General features: G+C 39.9%; 1 protein-coding gene across 2 annotated transcripts in view; it reads right to left on the bottom strand.

Annotated features, from left to right (window-relative positions):
- The window catches only part of UNC11 (Phosphatidylinositol-binding clathrin assembly protein unc-11), a 37,776-nt gene extending 13,424 nt beyond the window's left edge, over nt 1–24,352 (bottom strand). Inside the window, exons 1-14 of one of the 2 annotated variants that reach the window (XM_051217176.1) lie at nt 23,936–24,352; nt 23,758–23,900; nt 23,647–23,722; nt 23,508–23,610; nt 22,500–22,539; nt 16,693–16,749; nt 11,720–11,831; nt 10,302–10,408; nt 9,518–9,559; nt 7,403–7,464; nt 6,443–6,723; nt 3,656–3,800; nt 2,322–2,518; nt 1,196–1,327 (exon numbers count right to left, since the gene is read on the bottom strand). In XM_051217176.1, the coding sequence (XP_051065826.1) occupies nt 1,196–1,327; nt 2,322–2,518; nt 3,656–3,800; nt 6,443–6,723; nt 7,403–7,464; nt 9,518–9,559; nt 10,302–10,408; nt 11,720–11,831; nt 16,693–16,749; nt 22,500–22,539; nt 23,508–23,610; nt 23,647–23,722; nt 23,758–23,900; nt 23,936–24,113 (1,675 nt within the window). In that variant the 5' untranslated portion in view covers nt 24,114–24,352. Of the gene's footprint in view, nt 1–1,195; nt 1,328–2,321; nt 2,519–3,655; nt 3,801–6,442; nt 6,724–7,402; nt 7,465–9,517; nt 9,560–10,301; nt 10,409–11,719; nt 11,832–16,692; nt 23,611–23,646; nt 23,723–23,757; nt 23,901–23,935 lie in introns of both variants that reach the window. The other variant, XM_051217175.1, reaches the window with a different exon arrangement.
- Nucleotides 24,353–25,408: the final 1,056 nt, after the last annotated feature.

Below are 25,408 nucleotides of genomic sequence, written 5' to 3'. Positions count from 1 at the left end.
GAACATTTTAAGTAACGATTCAACAAGCTTTCAACTACCCTTCAGTTACTAACTATCTCAATATCATATAACCCAATTACCCCTTATTACTACGGAAGATGTCTGGTGTAGAATTAGGTTGAGGGAAAGCTAAGAGCGACCAAACTATAAACTAGCATCAGTCTATGAAGTCATTAACAATTGGGCTGGCCAATGTTAAGACGTTCAGACTATCTCGTTAGGGTACGAGTGACTGTCACAACAAATAGTTAGAGATTTTGAATGACAAGATGCAGAATCGTCCATGATAGCGTAAGTGCAAACGTTTCTTACGTTCCCTTAGTCCCTGAAATCTTTCTACACGTTTTTTTTCTTCTCCTATACCACATATCAAATACATAACTTGCACATCGTCCATCAGTTGTTGCTTACGTGCTTCATGATTCTTGTAATTCCGTTGTCATTATAATTATTTTCTGTTTTCTTCAATTGAATCTTACCAATCTTCTACTGGCATATATGCCACTTCCGATTGATGCTACATAATACTTATATCTATCAACATAAGAAGCACACATCACACTACTACCACTACTACTACTACTAACATCGTTACTACTTCTATTGCTCAAGGATTTGTCTTGAAATAATTCTGTCCCGCTGTGCTCATATGGTACGGCAACTTGGACCAACGCACATCTATCGGGTTCTACTCTATCATATCACTGAAATGCTCTCACACGGCCACGCGTATATAGCCTCTGCCAGGGAAGTCCTATTCACTGCCTTCTCGTTCCACGGGTGTTGTTTACGAAATTGAGAGGACGAAAGGCGAATGTCCGGCGCTTTAACCAGATTCCAAATCAATGGTGCACATGGGCTCCAGTATCCTGTGGGAACAAATGGCGTATGAACCAATTGTTGGTCACCGGCTTCCATGGGACTGCATCTCCTTACGATGCTCCACTGCCATGTGGATTAGACCTTTAGGTCAAAGGCTCGGAGTGTGGTCCCCTAAGATAACCACCTGCTTCGGTCTGGGCACCCGGGCAGTATCACAGCCCTCACACATATCGAATGAGATTTGTGTGGCGCATATCTATTTGGTGCCTCCTTGTACCAATGTTTGTGTTTAAATAAATAAATAAATCACTGATAATACATATATATGTATATACATTTATTGGACAAATAACTATCAGAAATTTAAACTAACCTTCTGATGATTTATTTGACCATACATTAGTATCAGTATCAGTTACCGGTTCAACTGGTTCTTCATCACCAGCAAAAGGACTAGCACATACAGATGAAGCATCAGTCTGTGCATTCACTTCTACATTAAGACCTTGAAGCAGTTGACAAAACAAACACGGAATAGTTTATGAATGTATAAGATATGATAGAACAAAGATATTTTGATATAATCTTGGTTAGTAAGAATCAATTTCAAACAATCATACATAAATACATTGGGTTATTGATAAATCAGTGACCAACTTTGCTAGCTGAACGGGTTAGAAATGAGAAATAATATACATTAACAAAATCAAAGCCTAGTACAATTCGACAGTATGACTTCTCACTCGATTATATATGTAACTCTGACGGCAGCTCTTCTGGGGTAACTATAGACCGGACTACCTGCTTTTATTTTCGATTCTAAGACTGTCTTAATCTGAGGCTTGTGTTATTTTTGATCGCTGCTGATTGCTTTCGTTATCAAACGTAAATGCATTGTGTGCGCTTGCTGTGTTTGTCGACTTGCCTTTTCTTGTGTTCTCCTATTTCCTAACCCTCTTCCTCGCTCACAATGCTCTACATTCTTCCCTAGTATGCAAATTACCTTCTGGCTAGACGCGAACTGTGACATTGGTCCCAATATCGAATAAAAGAGGATTGGCCGTGACGTCACATCAGTACATAAATAAATAATTTATTATGCAAAAAAATTAGGGTTAAGAGTTAGAATTACACTAGAAGAATAATCTGGAACTAATCATACCGTAGTAGACGCGACACACAAAGATGTTTGTAAGTAGTGTATAGCTGAACATGACGTCGAAGTTGCAACAATTATTAAGACTTACAGGGCATCAAAAGCACGGCATCGATAGAACATTTGGAGACCAGATGAGAAGACAGTATAGATGGCAGAAAACACCAAAAGATGTGAATGGAAGATTGTAGACTATGAATATGTATTATGTAGCTTTTCACAATAAACATACATTTCTACTGCTTATTGTCGCATTTTACATTGGTTATGGAGAAAGTTCTCTGATTTCAAGTCATTACAACGATTGAACAAGAATTAAAACAAATCATTCAAATCAACTTACCTAATGATGATGAATTATGTTTTGTCTTATTGATACCATCAGTATTGTCATCATCAATTGCTTCACTATCGCTTGCACTGATCGATGGTTGTTTCGGTGTAGTTTTCTCATATTGACGGTTAGGTGATGGGGGTGGACGAGCTGGTGATGGTGATCGTGAACGTGTCGGTGGCACTGATACAGTTCGATGTTCCGATCTGTGTAATGATTTTTTTTAAAATACAGTTTTAATATGATATGAAAAAGTAAAAAGTTCACTTAAGTATTAAGGAACGGACTTGAGTTAAAACCCACTACAATATCTCCATCTAGTTATGCTGATTGCACTAGGCTGTAGGTGAATTATTCGGAAGGTATCTTTGACCGAGAATTCGCGTTGATATACTGGTCTACATGCTACGAATTACTGTGTATCGTGATAGATGAAAATCCGATCCTCAGCTAGGCGTGACTACAAAATATCCTGCAGCTCCAAAAATGCCCTTAAGATGTCATCCACACACAAGCTGAGCAATCTTCCGTTCAAAGTTTCGTGTCGATGACTGCGTACATAGATTCCTTGAACGTGTAGAATAAAATAGTCAATGCTTCGGGTTATGATACATACTTCTAAGTCAGAACACAAACAGTCTAGTACAAACCAGCTGTGTGCCAGACAGAAAATTAGTGAATGGGAAGTCAGACTACAGTACCCCATCAGTGTAAAACGTTTGGATTAGGAACAATAAATAGGCAGATTTCATATAAATAATATACGAGTCAGAGTGAACAAGCACACAACAACCACTTTATGTGATTTCCGTTGCCAGATCAAGAAACCTGGAAGTAAAGAGAACAACAATAAGACCAGATGACAGGCTAGATAGATGAAGTGGTGACTTATCAATTAAAGTATTCAACTCTTAACCAATGAGGTTGCAAATTCTAATCCCGTTCCACCTAATTCAATTTGAGTGACCTGTTAGTACTATTAGCCTTTGCGTAAATAGTGTGGGTAAAAAGTCGAATAAATAAACCAGTGCTTAGTAGGTGAATCGCATCATCCAATCACTCCCCTAGGTTGGCTCTCCGTGTCCACCAACCCGGTTAAAGCGACGGAGATTCGCTTTTCGTCTTCGCAATTTGATAAACAACGCCCCACTGCGAGGCATTGAGTAGGACTTCCTTGTTAGTGACTGTATACGCGTGTCCATGTGAGAGCATTTCGAGAGGGAGAGCTAACTCTCCCCACACTCAGCTGTACCAGGACATTTAGGGGGGTAGCACTACACGACACGGGAAATTATTTTGCAATAATGATGCATAAAGATTATATTTAATATGATAGCATTCACCTGCCCAATTGTGTATGTACTGGAACTTTAACTGCACCTTGTTGAGTTGAACGTTTTACAGCTTCGGAACTCTTGACAAGTGTTTCATTTAAGTGACCTTTAGCAGTTGCAATTATCTCCTCTTGTAAAGCGGAAGGTAATCCATCTGAAATATAAAATTCTTGTGGAGATTATAGAATTTTCAGGGTTTTTTTTCAAGTAAAAAACTGATCTTCGTTAAACAATTTTTGGAAACTTGGAAGAACTGGACATCCCATTTTGTTCCAGTATAGTACAAGCTACTAAGTTGTATGAATGCCAATTTCACACACAAACACACACTACTACCAGTCAGAAGTATGCAACACAGAACCTGTAATGGGTATACACCGATTCAAATTGCCATATTCCACTAGAACAGCGAGATTAAATTGTCAAGGCGAATCCCAGAATAACAGAGGTAGTCAGTCAGTCAGTCAGCTACAACGTAGGACCAGGCATATATAGGCATCGGTCCAAGTTGCTATACTGCATTATCACAACAAGATGAACATCGTGTTCATAAAAGTAGTTAAGTCAATGGTAGTAATATATAAAAGATTGTGTATAAGGATATAGTACAGGAACAAAGAATTATTTCGTAGAAATAAAGATATGAAGCAATTTTCATCTCACAGTTTAACGGAAGACAAAGAGTACATACACCTACGCCATTGTGATCGATTCTCAGCCATGTCACCAAGAGTCTCCAACCAATGGTTACGAGAGTCAGGCGGACCACAAACAATTAGTCTCCATCTACCAACATGGCTCAGATCAGAACTTAGTGACTTCAAGCACTGATGCCACGTTTTGGTTTGGCCGCTCCTAACTTCTTCCAACCATCCCCAACACCAGTTGGCATTGCACGTCGTGGTAGTCAGTGTTCAGGCATACGCAACACAACATGTGACCCAACCATCTCAGTCGATGAAGATTCACAACCTCATCAACTGATATACCATCACTCCCTAATACCCTGCGCTTCTAGCCTCACTAATACTTACCCGTTGATTCCAGCAGATGCCAGCAATATTTCTAAGGCATCTGTTGTCAAATACTAATAGCTTACGAGTGTCTTCGACTCTTCATGGCCATGGTTCGCAACCTTAAAGTAGAACGGAACGAATTGCCGCACAATATACTCGTCCTTTTATTAATAGACGGATATCTCGCCTTCGCCATAGGTGACGTAAGTTGGCAAAAACCTAATGAGCTTTCTGAATCCGTGCTGAGATTTCGTCAGACACCAACCCATTAGGGCTGATCAGACTTCCAAGAAAAGTGAAGTTGTCAACGCGTTCCACTACTTCACTCCCTATACTTGGTTCAGGTGTTGACGCAGACCAGAGGTAGTAACAGTACTAGTGATAATAAACGTTCAAGAAACAATTCGAGAGGAAAAGATGGACTAGTGAAATAAAAAGGATCTATAAGGTAATTTAGAGACTTAAGTTTTAGAAGACAAATAGTGAGTGAAATCGCACCGCTACGAATGGTTTTGAACTACGTCACCCTAGATCTCTAACTATTGGCTGCGCTGATCACGAGATCACTAACTAGTTAGACTGCATTTACTTATATGGCGAGAAGGTAGTGAGTAGGACTTCCCAGGCAGTGGATGTATACATGTGATCATGTGAGAGCGTTTGGAGGGGGAGAACGGACTCTCCCACTCTCGGCCGTACCAGGGCATTCGGGGGCGAAAACCATTGAGCACACTGGACAGTCGTTTCATCCTATTATTAGACTCTTCAGCAGGGGTGTACACGCAAATCCGTCAGTGGTTGAAACCAGGTATTTCAGTTCTCGCGTCGGACGCCTAATCATTGACTAGTCTTTGTGCCATATGACAAATCGATTAAAGTTGAAATTATGCGATTAAACAACAGTCCAGTTTAGATAGTTAAGCGCCCACCAATGAACCTAAAGGTTTTCGGTCCGATCTTTGGTGGGGTCGTGGGTGTGCACTGATGAGGAGTACCATGCTAGAACAAAACTGCTGTTCAGTACACTTTGATTCTTAATAGTACCCCGGCTGAGATCAATCTGCGATTATCACAACCCATGGATAATAGTATTGCCCAAAGGAACTTATTAACGGAAGGTCGGATGTATTAACCACTAAGCCACCTCCGTTAATATGACGTAGGTTAGTGCTTGTTTCAACACTATAGGAAAAGAACTAAGTTAAAGAGGTGTCAGGATTAATTTCATTGGTGCGTGCAGGACATGGGATCAGCTGATAAAGACATTGGTTGTTGGACTAAACCATCTAGGTAGATGCAGACTAATTAGTTGTTATCCTCATGATTATTGTAACCAATGGATTTAGCCCTGACAATTTTATCTCGCTGTGCCAGTTGAGTATGGCTACTTGAACCGATGTAAACATGTTGCAGATTTAACAGTGCATTTGACTGACTCACTGAACACACGACTGTAGTGGAAGAGGATTACATTATTTTATCAAGAATTTGACAGATGAAATCACACACAATGATTTAAAATATACTGTGCCGGATGCGAAGCCTGAATTTCCCCAGTTAACTCCTATGAGAGACTGTAACATGCGAGCAGTGTTGATGTTGACTTCCAAAGATTATAACGAAAATAATCATCATGACTACACTCTGGTTTCCAAGTAACACAATAAAAAATTGATTCTTGATAAAAATTACCTTCTAAAAACGATTATCATTTCATTGACAATGTGTTCAAGTGTACTCCATAAAATTTTTATTGATTAAATAACTTATCCAAACTGACCTTCATCATTTAAGACCAAAGTTGGATATGATGCAACAGTCGGTTCAGTTGTATCATCGTTCAATTGTTCAGATTGATCCAGAATATTAGAATCATGTGTTTTGTTTATTGATTCAGCATCGTCATTGTAATCTCTGTTTCGATTAGGTGGATTATGGCTAGAAATCTTGTTAGCTTCAGTGGAGATTACGGTTTGACTTGGAATAGGTACAGGGAGTGTTGGCTTCTTTGGTACATTTGGTTTGGTTGAAGTATGAGTCTCTTCATCTTCATCATCTGATCTAGAAAACAAAACATATTCGCCATCGAGGATAAATTCTCGAGAATTTCCAAAAGTTATATATGCATATATATGGGATAGTTTACCGTAAAATTCATAGGTTACTGGCATCTGATCATAGATGTCTTCGAATCGCTACCTAAGTATGTTTAGACTACTATGGGCAACGACGAATTTTGGTGTAGTGCACCATCCAAGTGTAAGTTAATTTTGCAAGACTAGCAAAACCCTGAACCTGAGCTCACTCCTGGTAGTGAGAAGTTAAAAGTCAAAAAGTTCGTGTATTTAGGTAGCTGTGTGTAAGTGCTGACAACTGAAGTAGTTAGGAAGTATAGTAAGTATGGCCAACTACTGATGTTGGCTCGTATAGGAGTAGGATGAATGAAACCGAGAGGCAACAGAAACAAGACATGGTATCAGTTCATAAAGTTATTGAATGAAAGACTAACATGTGTTGACCTTGGTTAAAATCAACACGATATCGTAATCTGTGTGCTTTCGAAGCTTTGAGACACAAAATTTCACAATTATATAGTGAGGTTCTACCCATACACCATCTATTTGCTCATGCTGAATTAGGGTTTAAACCCCGTGACTAATGGAAATTTGAATGCATAAAAGGCATGAGACATGACTTAAGACAATGAGATCATTCTTTGAAAATAGGAAAAACAACGTACCCCTTTTTACTTTCCAAAATTTGTAAGTGTTGCTCCATGGCTTGAATAACTTTCTCTGGGACCTGAATGAGTGGAATCAATAAAATCAAGTATTGTGGAGATAGGAAATAACAAAGCAGATAGACAATGAGATATTGAGTAGTTAACAGTTTTTATTAAGTATTGACTTTACAAAGAGAGCTAGAAAAATATCCAGAAACACTAGTCAACTGCTTCGAACTACGACAGAACTCTCCTTCAGAAATGCGCATCTTAGATTTTCATACATATAGGTCACGAAGTTACATTCTTGGTGGAATAGTCGATTAGGAATACAGTGGTCTTGAGTGCTGTCAGAGGTATGAGGGCGCTTATCACTTCCCGGTTGCCCACACCGTGGAAGGGTTCTTCTGGAGGTACCTGAAAAGGAAATTGGATTAGAGGTGGTCTTAGTGACCTGGGAGCGTGACCGCAGTGCCCAAGGGACAACTGCTTGAGGTCGGTCACACACGACCATTTTATGGGTAATTTTTGTGTTAGCTCCGTACTTTTTGGGACCTTACCGCCGGAGACGGATATCCATGGGATAAGGAGAGGTGTGCATTTCTAGGTTCGACCTTTTCTAACCCCACCCCTCCTTGTGGGAAGGTAGCATTGCTGTCATGCTGGTTGTCTGAAGGAAACATTTTACTGCCATCACACTTCTGTACAGTCAGCAGTACGACTTCGCCTTCGGACCTTAGGTTTGTTGCTTTTAGTCTTACCGCTATTCAACCGACCTGTCTGACATGGTAGGACCTTGAGGAACAGTTGTTCCAGCCAGTATAGCTCGGTTGCTTCATCACGATAGGCAAGCCCGACCACCACGTCAAGGTAGCAACAATGGTCGGGGGAATAGTCGATAGACACTACTGAATAGTTCCACACTAGAAAGAAACAGTAGTTCAATACTTCCTGGTTTATAATGGCTTATCATGAGTATCTTCGAAGCATTGCTTGTATATCCTGGGACCACTGAGTAAGTAATGCAGTTGTTAGGAAGCAGGTACTAGGTAGGCATGGCAAATCAGTTGATGAAGTAGTGAAACTTCATCAGTTGAGATGGCTGGGACATGTGTTACGTATGCCCGACCACCGACTACACCGACGTGCGATGTTTTATGGTGTAGGAGAAGGTTGGAAGAAAGCTAGGGGCGGCCAGACCAAAACATGGCACAAATCGATTCAGTCACTGGCAAGTGGACTGAGTCATGTTGGTAGGTTTAGACTACCTGGTTGGGGACTGCGAGACGATAGCAACCGATGATTAGAAACCTTGAATGACATGGCTCAAAATCGTTTGCAATGGCGCAGGTGCATCCACTCCTTGTGTTCTCCCAAATTCTAATCTTCTCAGTTCTTCATGACCCTTATTTATTTTCTTTCCAAATTTATCTCACTGGATTATAGTCTTTGAATAACATCTTCAAACCCTAATCTTTCCGATTACTGCTTATACTTTTACTACCTCTACCACTATGGGATTTGAATCGACAATTGTATCTGTGTACTAATGTGGTATGGCAACTCGAACTGATGTACGTAAGTACGAAGTTCTACGTTGTTGCTGACTGACCGACTGATTTAGGCATTCACTGGAGTTCCCAATCCTGTTAAAATGAGGCGATGAAAATAACTGATTTTCCGGAGAGGACATTAATTTGAAGCTTCTATGCTCCACATCGCATAGCCGGTATACATAATCAAAAACACTGTACAATAATTTTAAAAATGTAACTTCGATAATACATACTTGTCGATTATAAATTAGTATCAAACCTTCATGGATTTCATTTATAATTTATTTCTGATATTCGAGTATTTAAATTACTGAGCTACGTACTTAACCGAACTCAAAGATATGTTAGGGCTATTAATATTATTTAGCCAGAGTAGGTAATATCCTGGCATTAACTCTCTAGCTGAACCTTCGCCCAGTCAAACGATGAAATACATAAATTGTTCACGATTAGTCACTAAGATTGTGAGAGATATCAGAGTGTCAGATTCCATTTTATGTAAGTAATTTGAGTTACCAAAGAAAAACAATAATTACACATCTGTATGTTTAGACATCATTATCAAGTTGAAACTTACCGGTTGTAGACCTAGACTATCCTTATCGCCAATTCCCAAACTCTATAAACACAAGAAAATTAACACGAAGATATTCGAAAATTATTTATTGAAAAAAGGGTTAGAGAACTATTCGGGAAACGACATGATATAAATAGCTGTACAGTAACCAAGCGCTTTAGCAACACAGTGTAATTACTAATATAGCGATGAATATATATGCAGTCGTATAAGTTCAAACGCTTTCCACTTGTGTGACCTAACAAATTGCTTAAAAGAACTTAATTACTTTTCAACAAAGGGATTAGATCGAATCAATAGTGATTTTTTTGGAATTTTAATAATCCAGCTAAGTGAAGTTGTGAACTACTCCTGTTGTGTTCTTGAATGAACACTTAGCCAGTTGGATTGAGTACTAGTGCATTATAGCGAGGAAACGCTAGTGACAAGTGTATATAAATGATTCAGGGGATTTTATTACAACCTTACAAGATCACAATTATTAATCTGTACCATGTACCATCAACCAGACTACTCGTACATGTTATCAAGGTGATCCGTTATATCTTAGACATTGAACACACTATATATGGATTTCCGTTAATACATGCAAAACTGAGTTCAATATGACTTGAAATCTACAAAAAAAGACAACATAAGACCAAATTACGAATGTTCATATAATGGTTTCCAATAAAAAACAGAACTCGTTATTACATTTAAGGAAAAAGGTGTAGTTGGAAGGGCTTTTAAGGGCAATCTAAAATTGAATAGTGGGTAAGTACTTACAATAAATGATACATACCTCAGCAAGTGCAAGGAATTCAGTAAGCTTCGATAATAAACCTGGAAAAGCATGATATAGGTCCAAGCCAAGACGACATTGTCTTCGTTTCAAAGTAAAGTATTTCTCTATACATCAATAAATCAATAAATATAAGTATGAGGTTGTCGAGATTGAATTTCATTGAAATCGTGAACTGAATAATGTTAAATGATCATTGAAAACCTAGAAGCATTGGACGGCTATTACGTCCAGGTGTGGAAATCTTCAGCAATGAGCATCCAGCAGTCCACACGCGGGAATCGAACCCAGGACCCTCATTCTCTCTCTAGACCACTGAACGGGCATCCAACAATGTTAATGCCCAACTTCGACTAATAAACGATACTTCATGAGAGACTGGAGGTCCTAGGTAAGATTCCTGTATGAGGAGTCGAGTATGAGCATTAATGAAGAGCCCTACAAAATGACTACATAATGCTACCAAGTTTTTAATGGTGATCTAACATTGATTAATTCATGATTTCAATAAGCAACAATTAGCATAAAATCTGGGTTGACCAAGTTTTTTATGGCTGCCTTCAATCTCCTAGAGCAAGCAATACTACACCTGAGGTTGTCCAAACAAAGATACATAGTTCGAACATAGGATACAAACTAGTTAACTGTTAGGTAATGCTTGCATATGAATAGATTGTGACAAAAAACTATCAGTACAACTATGTACAAAAAGTAGTTATTTTTATTTATTTATTTATTTTAACACATAAAAACCGGTACAATGCGGCACCAAATACATATGAGCCAAACAAATTTCATTCGATGTGTGAGGGCTGTGATACTGCTCGGGTGCCCAAACCGAAGCAGGTGGTTTTCTAAGGGGGCCACTCCCCGAGCCTTCAACATGAACGTCTGATCCACAAGGCAGTGGAGCATCATAAGGAGATGCAGTCCCATGGAAGCTCGTGACCAACGATTGGTTCATACGCCATTTGTTCCCACAGGATACTGGACCTCATGTGCACCATTGGTTTGGAATCAGGGTTTGCCAACTCCCCTATGTGAACTCTCCATGTCCACCAACCCGGTTAAAGCGCTGGACATTCGGTTTTCGTCCTGTCAATTTCGTAAACAACACCCCCGCCACGAGTAGGACCTCCATGGCAGAGGCTATATACGCGTGGCCATGTGAGAGCATTTGGAGAGGGAGAGCGGACTCTCCCCACTCTCGGCCGTACCAGATCATTTGAGGGCAGTGACTCTACTACCCTACATGTGGGGTCGTGAGTGAACATTGCTGAATGGCCTTTTACAATGATGAAACAGTCGTGTTAATGTTCTCTGATTTAAACTAGTTTTCCAGCTAAAATCAATTTGCGATGCAAACTATATGAGAAAGAAAGTTAATAACTATACCAAGCCGATGTTGAATAACTTACCTATCAAATTAATCATACCCTCATTATATGAGGCAAATAGACGAATCAGATCTTTATACAATAATAGGAAAGCAGCGTTAATAATTGCATTGTTCAAGTCTTTTTCCAGAGCCTATAAAAATTTAAAATAACTAACGTTTAATAATTAGCTAAAACTCATACAGAACTATGCGTTTTTTTCCAAAAATACGTATAACACGATAAGTACTTGATTCAATTTAGTTCACTGTACTGACTGGTTACATTTAAAGATAAACCAATTGACAGTTAGCCGATTCATTTCAGTCAGTCAGTCAGCTACAACGTAGGACCAGGCACATATGTGCATCGGTCCAGGTTGCCATACCGCATCAGCACAACAAGATGAACACCGGATTCATAGCAGTGGTTAGGTCAAAGGTGGTAATAAATAAGAGGAATATTGCATATAGAGGTATAGTACAAGAAGAAAGAATTGGTTCGTAGAAAGAAAGATATGAAGTGATTTTAATCTCTTAGTTTAAGGGAAGACAGGGAATGTATACACCGACGCCATTGTGATCGATTCTCAGCCATGTCACCAAGAGTCTCCAACCATTGGTTACGATAGTCACGCGGACCCCAACCAAGTAGTCTGCATCTACCAATATGGCTCAGACTAGAAGTTAGTGTCTTCAAGCACTGATGCCACGTTTTGGTTTGGCCGCTCCTAACTTTCTTCCAACCATCTCCAATACCGGATAGCATTGCACGTCGTGGTAATCGGTGTTCAGGCATACGTAACACGTGGCCCAACCATCTCAGTCGATGAAGATTCACAACCTCATCAACTGATTTACCATCATTTCCTAATACCCTGCGTTTAACCTCACTATTACTTACCCGGTGATCCCAGCAGACGCCAGCAATATTTCTAAGGCATCTGTTGTCAAATACTAATAGCTTACGAGTGTCTTCGACTCTTCATGGCCATGGTTCGCAACCTTAAAGTAGAACGGAACGAATTGCCGCACAATATACTCGTCCTTTTATTAATAGACGGATATCTCGCCTTCGCCATAGGTGACGTAAGTTGGCAAAAACCTAATGAGCTTTCTGAATCCGTGCTGAGATTTCGTCAGACACCAACCCATTAGGGCTGATCAGACTTCCAAGATAAGTGAAGTTGTCAACGCGTTCCACTACTTCATTCTCTATCCTTAGTTTAGGTGTTGACGCAGACCAGTCCTGAAGCAACAACTTGCATTTAAAGGGGGAGGAGCGCATCCCGAAAATCCTGGAATTGTTGCTCAGTGCTACCAGAAGACTCTGCATTTTGTCAGCGTCTTCACCAAACAGGACTATATCATCTGCGTATTCTAAGTCGGTAAGTGGACCTCCTGGATGGAGATCAATACCCGAGAACTCAGTCGACGAGAAAGTTATTTCCATCAGTAGATCTATGATGAAGTTAAACAAAAATGGAGAAAGTGGGCAGCCTTGACGGACACCACTTGAGGTTGCAAAATCAAATGACAGTTCGCCATAAGCTCTGACTCGACTAGTAGTGTTTGAGTAAAGAGCATTTACAAGGTTTATGTACTTCTGGGGTACGCCTTTCAATGACAGACACTGCCACAGAATCTCGCGGTCTACAGAGTCAAATGCTGCTTTTAAGTCAAGAAAGACCACCATTGTCGGACGCCGATAAGTATGCCCGTGTTCTGGAATCTGACGAATGGTGAATATGTGGTCGATGCAGCCACGACCAGGTCTGAAGCCAGCTTGAGTCTCTCGTGTTTGCAGTTCACGAGTCTTAGTTAGGCGTCTGATAATTATCGAAGCTAGTACTTTAGATATTATATTAGTTAAACTGATCCCCCTGTGGTTGTCACAGGATGATTTTGACCCTCTCTTATATATTGGGACGATAAGTGATTGTGACCAGTTAGATGGGATGTCTGACTCCCAGATCTTAGCTAAAATATTAGTCAACCTAATCGCTAAAATTGGACCACCATCCTTAAAGACCTCTGGAGCCAGTCCATCTGGACCAGCTGCCCTTCCTCGCTTCAGATTAACTATAGCCTTTTGAACTTCAGCAAGAGTTGGGGGACCTACTTAATGTTCCATTCACACTGTCTGGGAATGGAGGGTAGTTGTAGAGTAGCTGAAGGCCAGTTGAACTGTTCTCTGAAATGTTGCGCCCATCGTTCTAAACGTCTGGACTGGGAGCAGATGAGGGTGTCGTCTTTTTTCGAAATAATCTCACTTACACTTGACTTATTAATTCCAGTTTCTTTTATTAGTCTGTAGAGCCGTCTTGTGTTCCCTATAGTCGCCGCCTTTTCCATCTCTTTTGCTTTCATTGCCCACCACTGCTCATGGTCGTTTCTTAGACTTTTTCTTAACCTAGATCTGATTTGTTGTCGCTCTTCATCATGTTCGGAACCTGATGGGACGAGTTTGCGAGAATCCATCAGTGTGATAGACTTTGAAGAAATCCACTGGTTCTTTGTAACTCTGTGGTTTAAGTCGCTAATAGATGTCACTGCTGTTTCCACAGCTGCTTGAATATCTTTCCAAGCAACTTCTGGGTCAGCCTCGTTTTCAGAACTACCTAATTGTGACCTCAGTTGTTCCTGGAACCTACTTTTGGTTTTCTCACTGCTCAATTCAGTTCTAATGGGTCTTTTTACTGCGGCTTTTTTGCGTCCAGTGAGGCGCAAGCAAATGCGTGCCCGTATTAGGGCATGGTCGGAGTCCAAGCAGGTACTCCAGAATGAGCGACAATCTTCTACCGACCCTCTCCAACGATGACTGATGGCAATGTGATCTATTTGAGTCCATCGTTGGTTTGGTATAGGGGGTCGCCATGTTAGACGATGTCTCTCCTTATGCTTAAAATTTGTGTTTGCTAAAAATAAACGATTGTCTGAGCACAGTTGCAGCAGACGATCACCATTATCTGTTCGCTGTGCCGGAATGCTAAAATATCCGCCTAAATGCCTTTCTGTTTGGTTTAAGCTACCTATCTGAGCATTAAAGTCACCCCCTATGAGTACTATGTCTGAGCGTTTAGCTTTCCGAAGAAGTTCAGAAAGCTTTCTGTAAAATTCATCTTTCACATCATCTGAGCTGCAGTCAGTGGGAGCGTAGGCAGAAACGACGAAAAGGCAACGACGTGTGTCCCTATCCTTCCGAGTTCTTACGGAGCCGTTTAGCCGAACAGCACATAGACGACTGTTGACGGGGATCCACTCTAGCAGTGCTTGTTCCGCCCTCATGCTTAGTGCTATGCCTACACCTGCCAGTCCACGAGAACTGGCCATCGGGTCACCAGATACACGGAGGGTGTATCTCGTTGGCTCTCCGTTTTGCCGAGGTGAGGTCAGGTGAATGACCACACTGGAATCCTGTATGCGTGTTTCGGAGACACAGCATACATCAATGGAAAGAGACTCTAGGGTTCTAGCCAAGGAAGCCTGCTGACCGATTTGACATAGGGTGCGTACGTTGAAGGCTCCAATGTGTAGTTTGGAGCGAGGTCGCGCACGGCCTTTTCGTGGGAGGTTTTTGACGTGTTAGCTCCGTTTTTCAAAGGGCCTTACCGCCGGAGACGGAAATCCGTGAGGTAAGGTGAGGTGTGCATTTTTAGGGTCGACCTTTTCTAACCCCACCCCTCCTTGTGGGAAGGCAGCATTGCTGTCATGCTGGTTGTCTGAAGGAAACATTTTACTGCCATCACACCTCTGTACAGTCAGCAGTACGACTTCGCCTTCGGACCTTGGGTTTGTTGCTTTTAGTCTTACCGCTATTCAACCGACCTGTCTGACATGGTAGGACCTTGAGGAACAGTTGTTCCAGCCAGTATAGCTCGGTTGCTTCATCACGATAGGCAAGCCCGACCACCACGTCAAGGTAGCAACATTTAGTACACAATAAAATTAATCACGAGTAAGCACAAGTTTATAATGGTGCGGTAGAATAGTTATGCTTAGAGTAGGAAGCGTTTGAGTAGTGTATGATAAATCTTAGCATAACAATTCAGTTTATAAAGAATGACGATTAGGTAGAGAAATAACGTCGTATTAAGATGATGAAAGATAGATTTGGATGTTAGCCAGTTGTGTGCAACTTGGAACCTGATATATTTGCGTCAGTTTAGGTTGAAACACTATACTAGAATGACGAGATAAAATTTTCTCAAGACAAATCACAGAGTAGAAGTAGTAACACTTTCAATGGATAGTGGAAAAGATTAGGTGTAACAAAAGATAAACAAAAGGCATAGGGAGATTTTGGAGTTCAGTCTGTAGCCATTAGTTATGATGGCTGCATGGACCGCGACCAGGTAGTCTACACATACCTAAATAACTGGGTCCAACTGCCAATAACTTCATAGACTGACATCATGTCATTGTTTGGGCGCCATAAGCTTCCTTACAATCCACTCTTATACCAAAACACAACGTTCGCCGAAGTACACGGTGTTTGCGCAGACGTGATACATGTCCCATCTAACTCAGTTGAAGATTCACTATCTTTACCTAGTATCATATGCTTAGCTTCAGCATTGCTTACTTGGTGGTCACAAAATACACGCGCAATGCTTCGAAGACAATTTTGGTCGAGTACTATCAATATACAATTACCATCTGTCCCTAATGTCTATGATTCGCACTAATAAAGTCAAGTAGATCGAACTGTTGCACAGTAAACTGTTCCTTTGGTTGGTAGACGGACAACTCGCCTATGTTACAGGCGACGCAAGTAGGTGAAAGTCACTCAAACTTACTCAATCCATAGATTTGGATGAATATAATTTTTGGTTGTTAAAGTAATCAATAGAGTGCTAATTGTAATGATGCACAATGCGACCGACTATTCAAGAGATGGAATTGTTATTACAAAAGCTACCGGATATTCAGACAGGAAAATATGTCTGGATATTTTCAAAAATGAATGAACAAAATTTAAAAAAAAGAATTAGTATTCTCATCTACAAAACTTACATCAAATTCTAATAGAGTTAATATTTGAGATTGCATCACAGGAAGAGCTTTCAATAGCTGAATAAAAAAAGACAAATGACCAAACACTAAAATGATTGTAGAATTAACCACTAAGTAAATAAACCAGTGTAGTTCAATAATGTCCAGTGAGAGAAAGTTACTCACTGAAAACAATAAAGGATGATCATGTAATATCATGGATTGATTGAAGTATGACCTGTACACCACTGGATCCAGATTCAGTGGTATAAGGGTTAAGAATTCATGTGTGAGGTTAAAGGCCGTGGGTTTGAATACCGATTAGAGTCGTGGATGTGCACTGCTGATGGGTCTCATACTAGGACGAAACGACCATCTGATTCCTCTAGGTTTCAATTAGTTTTCTAACTTAGACCGGTTCGCAATATCAATAAAATTCAACAATCTCCACAAGCCTATGGTGAAAATTGAAATAATGAGTGAGCTGTGTGATCAATTGTTCGGTATGCCCTTATGCATAAAAATTAATTTTGTTACAATGGAGAGAATATGGGTTAAAAACCTCTTTCATAACACAAATTCATTTTCAGATTATAAAAGTCCCTAGAGTATTTGGAAACAAAAAACATTTGAGTGAACACATGCTTTTAATAACACATTGATTCACAGATTTTAAAAAAAGTTTAGAAAGTAATGTTACTTAATATATATATTTTTTCACAGGGAGTTGAACTGATTCGGATTAAATTTATATCAGAACATAAGAGACATTATGTTGTATCCATACAGGCAAGTTTCTTCCATACATATCCAACACTAGTCAGCTTTGCGCGTCCTGGTAATCAGTTTTCAGGCATACATAACACTTGTCCTAACCATCTCAGTCGATGAAAATTCACAACCTCGTCAACTGATATACCACCATTCTCTGATACCCTGTGTCTAACATCTAGGCTTCGCCATAGGTGACCCGAGTTGGCAAAAGCCAAGTGAGTTTTAAGAATCCACGCCTGAGACTCGTGAACTGCGAACACGAGAAAATCAGACTGGCTTCAGACCTAGTCGTGGTTGTATCAACAACATATTCACTATTCGTCACGTCAGTTTTAGAGCACAGGCATGCTCATCGGCGTTCGACAATTATATTTCTTGATCTAAAAGCAGCATTTGACCCTGTACACCGAGAGATTCTGAACTAAGATTAGTGTGTTTAATAGTCGAATGATTACACTAGGATCGTGTATGTGTGTTTCGGAGACAGCATATATCAACCGTACGAGACTCTAGAGTTTTAGCCAAGGAGGTCTTTTGACCGATTTTACATAGGGTGCGTACGTTAAAGGCTCCAATTTTTAATCTGGAGCGAGGTTTCATTTGACCTGGGATAGTGTTTTACGCACTACAGTCGTCGGCTATGGTTACACTTGAGGAGGAAGCCAAAAGATGAATTTTGGTGTTGAAAGTCAGTGTGGGAGGAATAATAGGAATTAGAGGGAGATTGATTATGAATACATTGATCTTGAGTGCTGTCAGAGGTATGAAAGAGGTCATCACTTTCCGGTTGCCCATACCGTGGAAGGGTTCTTCTGGAGGTACCTGAAAAGGAAATTGGATTAGAGGTGGTCTTTGTGACCTGAGAGAATGACCACAGTGCCCAGGGGACGTCAGCTTGAAGTCAGTCACACACGACCCTTTGGTGAGTAATTTTCCTGTTAGCTCCCCACCTGATGAGACCTTACCGCTGGGGACGGATATCCATGGGATAAGGTGAGATGTGCATTTCTAGGTTCGACCTTTTCTAACCCCACCCCTCCTTGTGGGAAGGTAGCATTGCTGTCATGCTGGTTGTCTGAAGGAAACATTTTACTGCCATCACACCTCTGTACAGTCAGCAGTACGACTTCGCCTTCGGACCTTGGGTTTGTTGCTTTTAGTCTTACCGCTATTCAACCGACCTGTCTGACATGGTAGGACCTTGAGGAACAGTTGTTCCAGCCAGCATAGCTCGGTTGCTTCATCACGATAGGCAAGCCCGACCACCACGTCAAGGTAGCAACAACGGTCGGGCAGCTAAGGTATACCTGTAATCTTTAGGTAACCGGTGCTTTTTGGAGGATTCGATCCCATGTCAATTAGTTTCACGGTTGCAGACGTTACCATTGAACTATTCGGGTTACTAATAACTTCCTGATACTGAGAAATATTTACAATCAGTTGATCAGTGAGTAATGACCAGTGTGTATGTAAAGTTCTTAACGGTGATCGAACCTATTGATCAAGTTGCAATATGGTTGCACTTTTCTAAAATATTTTCCTGATAAAACTTGAACAGTAGTAAAAACATTTGTTAGCGGGACATAGACTGGATTAAAGCATGCTCAATGCATGATTGCTTTGATGCACGCTGATTGGCTCATTCTTATCCAATCAGCACTAGTCGATAGTTGGAGAATACTCTGGAATCTTCTTATGTGAAAACTATAAATATACTGACGTTTTCCCTATTGTGCTTCTGATTTGCTTCTTACTTCCAACTAACTTTGTTATTTGGAATATAATCTCTTTCCTGTTCAACCGTGTTCTGATTTGGGGACTTGTCGAGTGAACCGGTGTCCGAGAATACTAAGCAATAGGAATAGCTGGGTCATAACTGTAAGAAGGAGATTATAACAGTGGCGACGGGGAAAAAGGAAAACAAATTCAAGATGCCCATATCAGATGACCAGCTTAACCGAATACTACAACAACAGCAAGTACAACTTGATGCACAAATGCGGTTGTTGGAGACTCTGACTCAACAGCTCAACATCCACAGCTCGAGTTCACATGCTATTTCAAGTACGTCTTGTGATGCAGTTGCTAGCAGCATCCCAGAATTCATCTATGATCCCGAAAGTGGAAATACTTTTCTCACGTGGTTCAGACGTTGGGAAGATACATTTAGAACAGAATTCTGTAACCAAGACGATGCGTGGAAGACCCGATTGTTGGTACGTAAGTTGGGAAGCAATGAACATGCACGTTTTGCTGACCATGTATTGCCAAAGTTACCTCGAGAGCTCAGTTTCGAGGAGACGGTATTTCAGTTGTCAGAGATATTCGGCGAGTCATCCTCGTTGTTTAGTATTCGATATCGGTGTTTAAATTTGGTGAAACGCGAAGCCGATGAATATGGTGTTCTAGCAGACATCGTCAACAGAGAATGTGAACGTTTCAAGTTACGCTCGTTGACTGATGACCAATTTAAATGCTTAATATTCATCAAAGCTCTTCAGTCACCACAGGACGCTGAGATCAGGACTAGACTTTTAGCTCGACTGGATCAAGACCCAAACGTCACACTCAGGACATTGACAGATGAGTGTAAGCGTCTACAAAGCATCAGACACGACAACGAGTTGATTGAACAGGTAAATCCTAATTTAACCTGCGGTAGTGTCAATACTACTACTAGGTTAAAAGTTCAGAAGCCGGTAACAACTCGTAACAAACCAAGGACTGCATGCTGGTTACGCGGTGATTGGCATTATGCACGATTCTGTCTGTTCAAGAAGCATAAATGTCAGGCGTGCAACAAACGTGGACATAAAGAAGGTCATTGTCCACCGAAGCGTACGTCTCAGCCTAAAAAGAAGCATAAACGTCCTCGACATGTGAAATCAGCCGAGTCCAAATCTCTTTCTTTGGTAGCTGCCTTTCAAACAAACTATGACATTCAGAGAAAGTATGTTACCATCCAGATAAACGGCATATCAGCTCGTCTTCAAATTGACACGGCATCAGATATCACGTTAGTGTCTAGAGAAACGTATAACTTGCTGGGTAAACCGCCAATGAAGCCATCTAAGAAAACGGCTAAAAACGCATCAGGTGGTGTGCTAAAACTGGTTGGTGAATTACAGTGTGAATTTTCCTTCAATGGAACTAACTGTACAGAAATATGTTACCTAACAGAACGGCCGAACCTTGATCTTCTTGGTCTAGATATGCTAGACAAACTTGGAATAATGGATGTACCAATTAACAGTGTCTGTAACGTATCACGTTCATCATTGGACACCCCAGTACTTCCAAAGAAGACAGGTGATAGGTTACTAAGAAAACCGAAAAGAAAAATACGAACACATTTCGATGTCATCCGTCCTACGCCAGCTATTAAACCCCAACGAAACCTATCGATGGAGGATCAGTTCAACCGACATCACGGGGCACAAAGACGATTGTTCACGGTGGGAGAAAAAGTGCTTGCTATGGACTATCGTGGGAAACATCCTACATGGACAGCTGGTCGGATCTTGAAAAAGAAGGGGAGTGTGGTTTACGAGGTGTCAGTTGGCTCAGAAGTTTGGGTACGTCATGCTAACCAATTGAAAGCAACTTCGATAGCCAGCAACAAGATTCAATATCGATTACCTCTTGATGTTCTGCTAGACACCTTTGAAATCAAAACGCCGGGAATAGACACGTCAGTTTCTGTGCAAGAAAAAAGTGATACTTCTCTATTGCCTAGACGATGGACTAATCGAAAGCACAGACCAGTCACTCGGTTGCAGTTGGACCCTAGCACCAGATCCTACGAATCTGCTCAAAGGGGAGGTGTTAGCGGGACATAGACTGGATTAAAGCATGCTCAATGCATGATTGCTTTGATGCACGCTGATTGGCTCATTCTTATCCAATCAGCACTAGTCGATAGTTGGAGAATACTCTGGAATCTTCTTATGTGAAAACTATAAATATACTGACGTTTTCCCTATTGTGCTTCTGATTTGCTTCTTACTTCCAACTAACTTTGTTATTTGGAATATAATCTCTTTCCTGTTCAACCGTGTTCTGATTTGGGGACTTGTCGAGTGAACCGGTGCTCGAGAATACTAAGCAATAGGAATAGCTGAGTCATAACCGTAAGAAAAGCGATTTATAACAACACTATACTCAGAATTTTCTGACTAATCAAGAGAACACAAAAGCTTACAAAATCTTGCCAACAGTAACAGTACTATGTATAGATTGTATGCAAAAAACAGTCAATCACTTGAGATCTTAAGTAGAAACTCGAATTTTGAGATTCTGAAGATTCATAACACAGCAGTGCCTTTTACGGCAATAGACTTGTTTATGATTTGTCTCATAATCTAGTTGAGTAATGATTTTGCTGAGTCAGTTGAAGAGTAGTTCATTAACTAGATGACAAAGTTTGACGGCTGATGAGTGTCGACTGGCTGAATCTAAGAGCGTTGATTACATAACGCATATACAAGTAAGTAAATTAGTATGGCTTCTTTATCAATTAAGGTAGGTTGTTATCCTCTTACATTATATTTTCTGTTGAGTCGTCACTTAATTTAATTCTAAGGGTGTTTTGGATCCTAAGCACTTGGAGTTACATAATTTTGGCAATTCAAACCTAAGTACGTGGAGCGAGTTCTTAACCTGAGACATGATGGCTGGAAGCCAAGTGGATAAAGACTGAGTCATCTTAGTGTTTTAAATCATTACAGATGTTTTCTATCATGGAACTTCATGCTTATAACTAGAAGTTTATGATGTGATCCCATCTTGACACAAGACATTTTGAAATTGACATAGGTCTTAAGTATGAAATAACACGACGGATCAATAAGTGAAATGAAGCTGAAAGTGGCATAACGAAAAAAATATTCACACCGAACAGTAAAGGCTAATCCGAACTAGGAAAATAACTACTCATATAAGTTTCTGATGTATCTCAACTAAAATCCATGTTTTTAAAAGCACAACAAAGTATTGGTTACAAATAGTGATAAAACTCATTACCCACAACATAAATGTCGCACAACAAAGGTTACCTTATCAACTGGCATTGTTCGTAAAACACCATCATCACGCCTAATCAAAACAGAGCCATGCGACCATAAAGGAATGTTTAAAGTCAAAAAAACAGAACAGTTAAAGAGAAAACCCGGATAAGTAAAAAACGCTCCGGCTTTGGCACCCCGTTAACAACATGAAAATCAGAATAATTAGAGAAATGTAACAGGAAAATCACAAAACTGAAAGCAATTATTCTAACAGTAATGTGAATCTAAAAGCGGGGGTATGAAGATAAGAACCAACAAAATCTTATCGTAATTGCAACTGATAGTTTGGTCTAATAAACACTTTTTCATTACCAAAGGACATATCAACTGTATAAATACTGTTTATGGAAGCAGCTAAATTTACGATTACAAATGACTTAGGGATACTCTTTACATGTGGAAATGCCAGACTATTAGACATACTACTTAGCTTGGTTACAACTTTTGCAACCAGTCAGCTTGAAATCTTAAAATGGCCAGAATTTCAACTTTATTATTGACGACACAGAACGAAATAGCCCTAATATAAATGTGCTTCAATTTATGAAAAGCTTTAATCGTTCTAGGACCAATAGCTGAGCAAAGAACAAATGGGAGAGCGGAAATTGGACACAGTTAACTAAGTCTAGCTCTCTGTATAGACTATTATCGGTTTGGGCACCCGGGCAGTATCACAGCCCTCACAGATATCGAATGAGATTTATGTGGCGCATATGTACTTGGTGCCTCCTTGTACCAATATCTTTGTGTTAAAATACAATAAATTATCGGACGATATAAAACCATCGACTGACTGATCGACAAACATAATGACAATAATCTCAAGACCCTACAAAAAATGAACAACTAAAAATGCCAACACAAATATAACTCAAGTTTCCTCAAGATACTCCAAACAATTGAACTTGAAAAGAACTTAGGAATAACTTTGACCACGAAATATAACTGACAATACTACGTGAGTAAAAACAAATTTAAAATTAAAAAATAACATACCCCCGTTTCACTTTACAAAAGTCGAAAGCCATAGCTCTGTAAGAAGAAACTTTTTCACTCAAGTATTTTGAATACTTGCGAATGAATATGGACATTTCATAAGCTAAAAAGATTTGACATCATTATAAAAAATGCATACATTGAGAGCTTGTTTTATCATTAAAATGTGGAAGGTCAATCGGACAGTTATTGGAGGCAAGATAATGGGAAAATTTCTATGATGAAACAGTGAGACCTTATAATTTGTTACCTCATTCCCAAAATTCATAAGATTGTGAGTAGTTATGAGAGCTTTAAAAACAACCACCCATGATTTTTCTTGTGTCCTTTCCACAAGAAGCCCAGCAAGTAGTGGGATAGAGACATTAGGTTCATTACTGCAGTTTACTAGATCTATTTAAACTATTATTTCTTAAACTAAACCATACAATCAATGTGTTTTTTCTTCGGAGCACCAATTTCCTCTGTGGTTGCTTTCGCGACGACTTTCCCGAGACCAGAACCTGCCAAACTATACTTTGCTTGCGTGACTCTATCCATTAAGCTCTGACCTGTCCCACTCCCTGCTAACTGCTTAACAACCTTGCTCGCAGCTTTGGCAGACATTACAACTGTCGATGAGATAGTTTGATCCTCCCCCTCAAAGGATCCCCGATATGGAGGTCAGTGTTCAATGGTTTCAAATCTGAGACTATGGAATAGGAGAAGCATTCTCTCATCTGGCTTCTGTATATACGAGAAATAAACAGCCAGGTAGATACAGGATGGTTTAAAAAGATGTTCAGAAACGAATGAGAAATAACAGACACTTGTTCAAATGAATGGTTCGAATGGTTATAGACGGAATGGAAGAAGCTTTTGCTTAACGGGCTTCTGTATCTAGTAGCAGTAGATCACCGATGCCTCCAGGCAAGAACCTAGGTATACTCAATGAGAAAGGAGAAAAAAGAATTAGTAAATAATATCGCTATATTTTCTCTAATCCTTATAATGTGTCAAGATTGCGCTTATAGGACTTTTGTGAAGTCATTTTAGCCAAATCAGCTAGCAGGGAATTCCGACGTTTGAATACTTTTAAGGTGTAGAAAATTGACATACAGTCCATTCTGCTGTGTAGCGTCTCCAGTTTCTGGGTGTTACTCCCAAGGTTTTTGTTGGGACTAAGCTGAGGTATATGTTACAGGAGAGGTCCAGAAGTGTTTAAGATGCTATAAGTCATTAATAGAGAAAATAATAAAGGAGAAGGAAGTCGGTAAATCATAGTAAGATATAATCCTTAGTTCTTGGGAATAGGTCAAGCTTCCTCATAAAGGACTCTTGGGAAGTCGCTTGGACTAGCAAAGCCGGCAGTAAATTACAGCATTTGACAACTCTTAAGGAGTAGAAGTTGTGTCTACATTCCGTTCTGCTGTATTGTGTCTCTAGTTTCTGGGTGTTACCCATAAGGTTTTTGTTGGAGCTCAATTTATGCACGTGTTTAAGGGGATATCTAAAAGTGCTAAGAATACTATATGCCATTAGTAGGTCACATCTAAGACGCCTATACTCTAATGTGTTATATCCTAGTGAAGATTACATTATGAGTAACGTCTGAGACTTATTAATGGACTAATATTATTTATGTATTCTTATGGTATAAATATTCAGTAGCTAGATTATGTATATCTATATTACCCTTGTTATAAGCTTTATTTTGACTTATAATTTATTATTGTATGATTTACTGTTCTTAAGCTATGTCCAGTTTATTGATTACTGTCTCCCACGTTCACAGTCACTTTTTAGCTTTACTGTATACAAATGTTATTTCCTATTTTATTGTGCGTTGTGGTCTGTTTGTTTGGTATATAAACCCAGTATGTCTGAAATAAATGATTCGATTTGATTCGCAAAGTGAAAGC

This window comes from Schistosoma haematobium, chromosome 6 (genome assembly GCF_000699445.3).
Source record: "Schistosoma haematobium chromosome 6, whole genome shotgun sequence".
Lineage (NCBI taxonomy): Eukaryota > Metazoa > Platyhelminthes > Trematoda > Strigeidida > Schistosomatidae > Schistosoma > Schistosoma haematobium.
The sequence above is the reverse complement of the archived record's forward strand: the minus strand, read 5'-3'. Positions and strand labels throughout refer to the sequence as shown.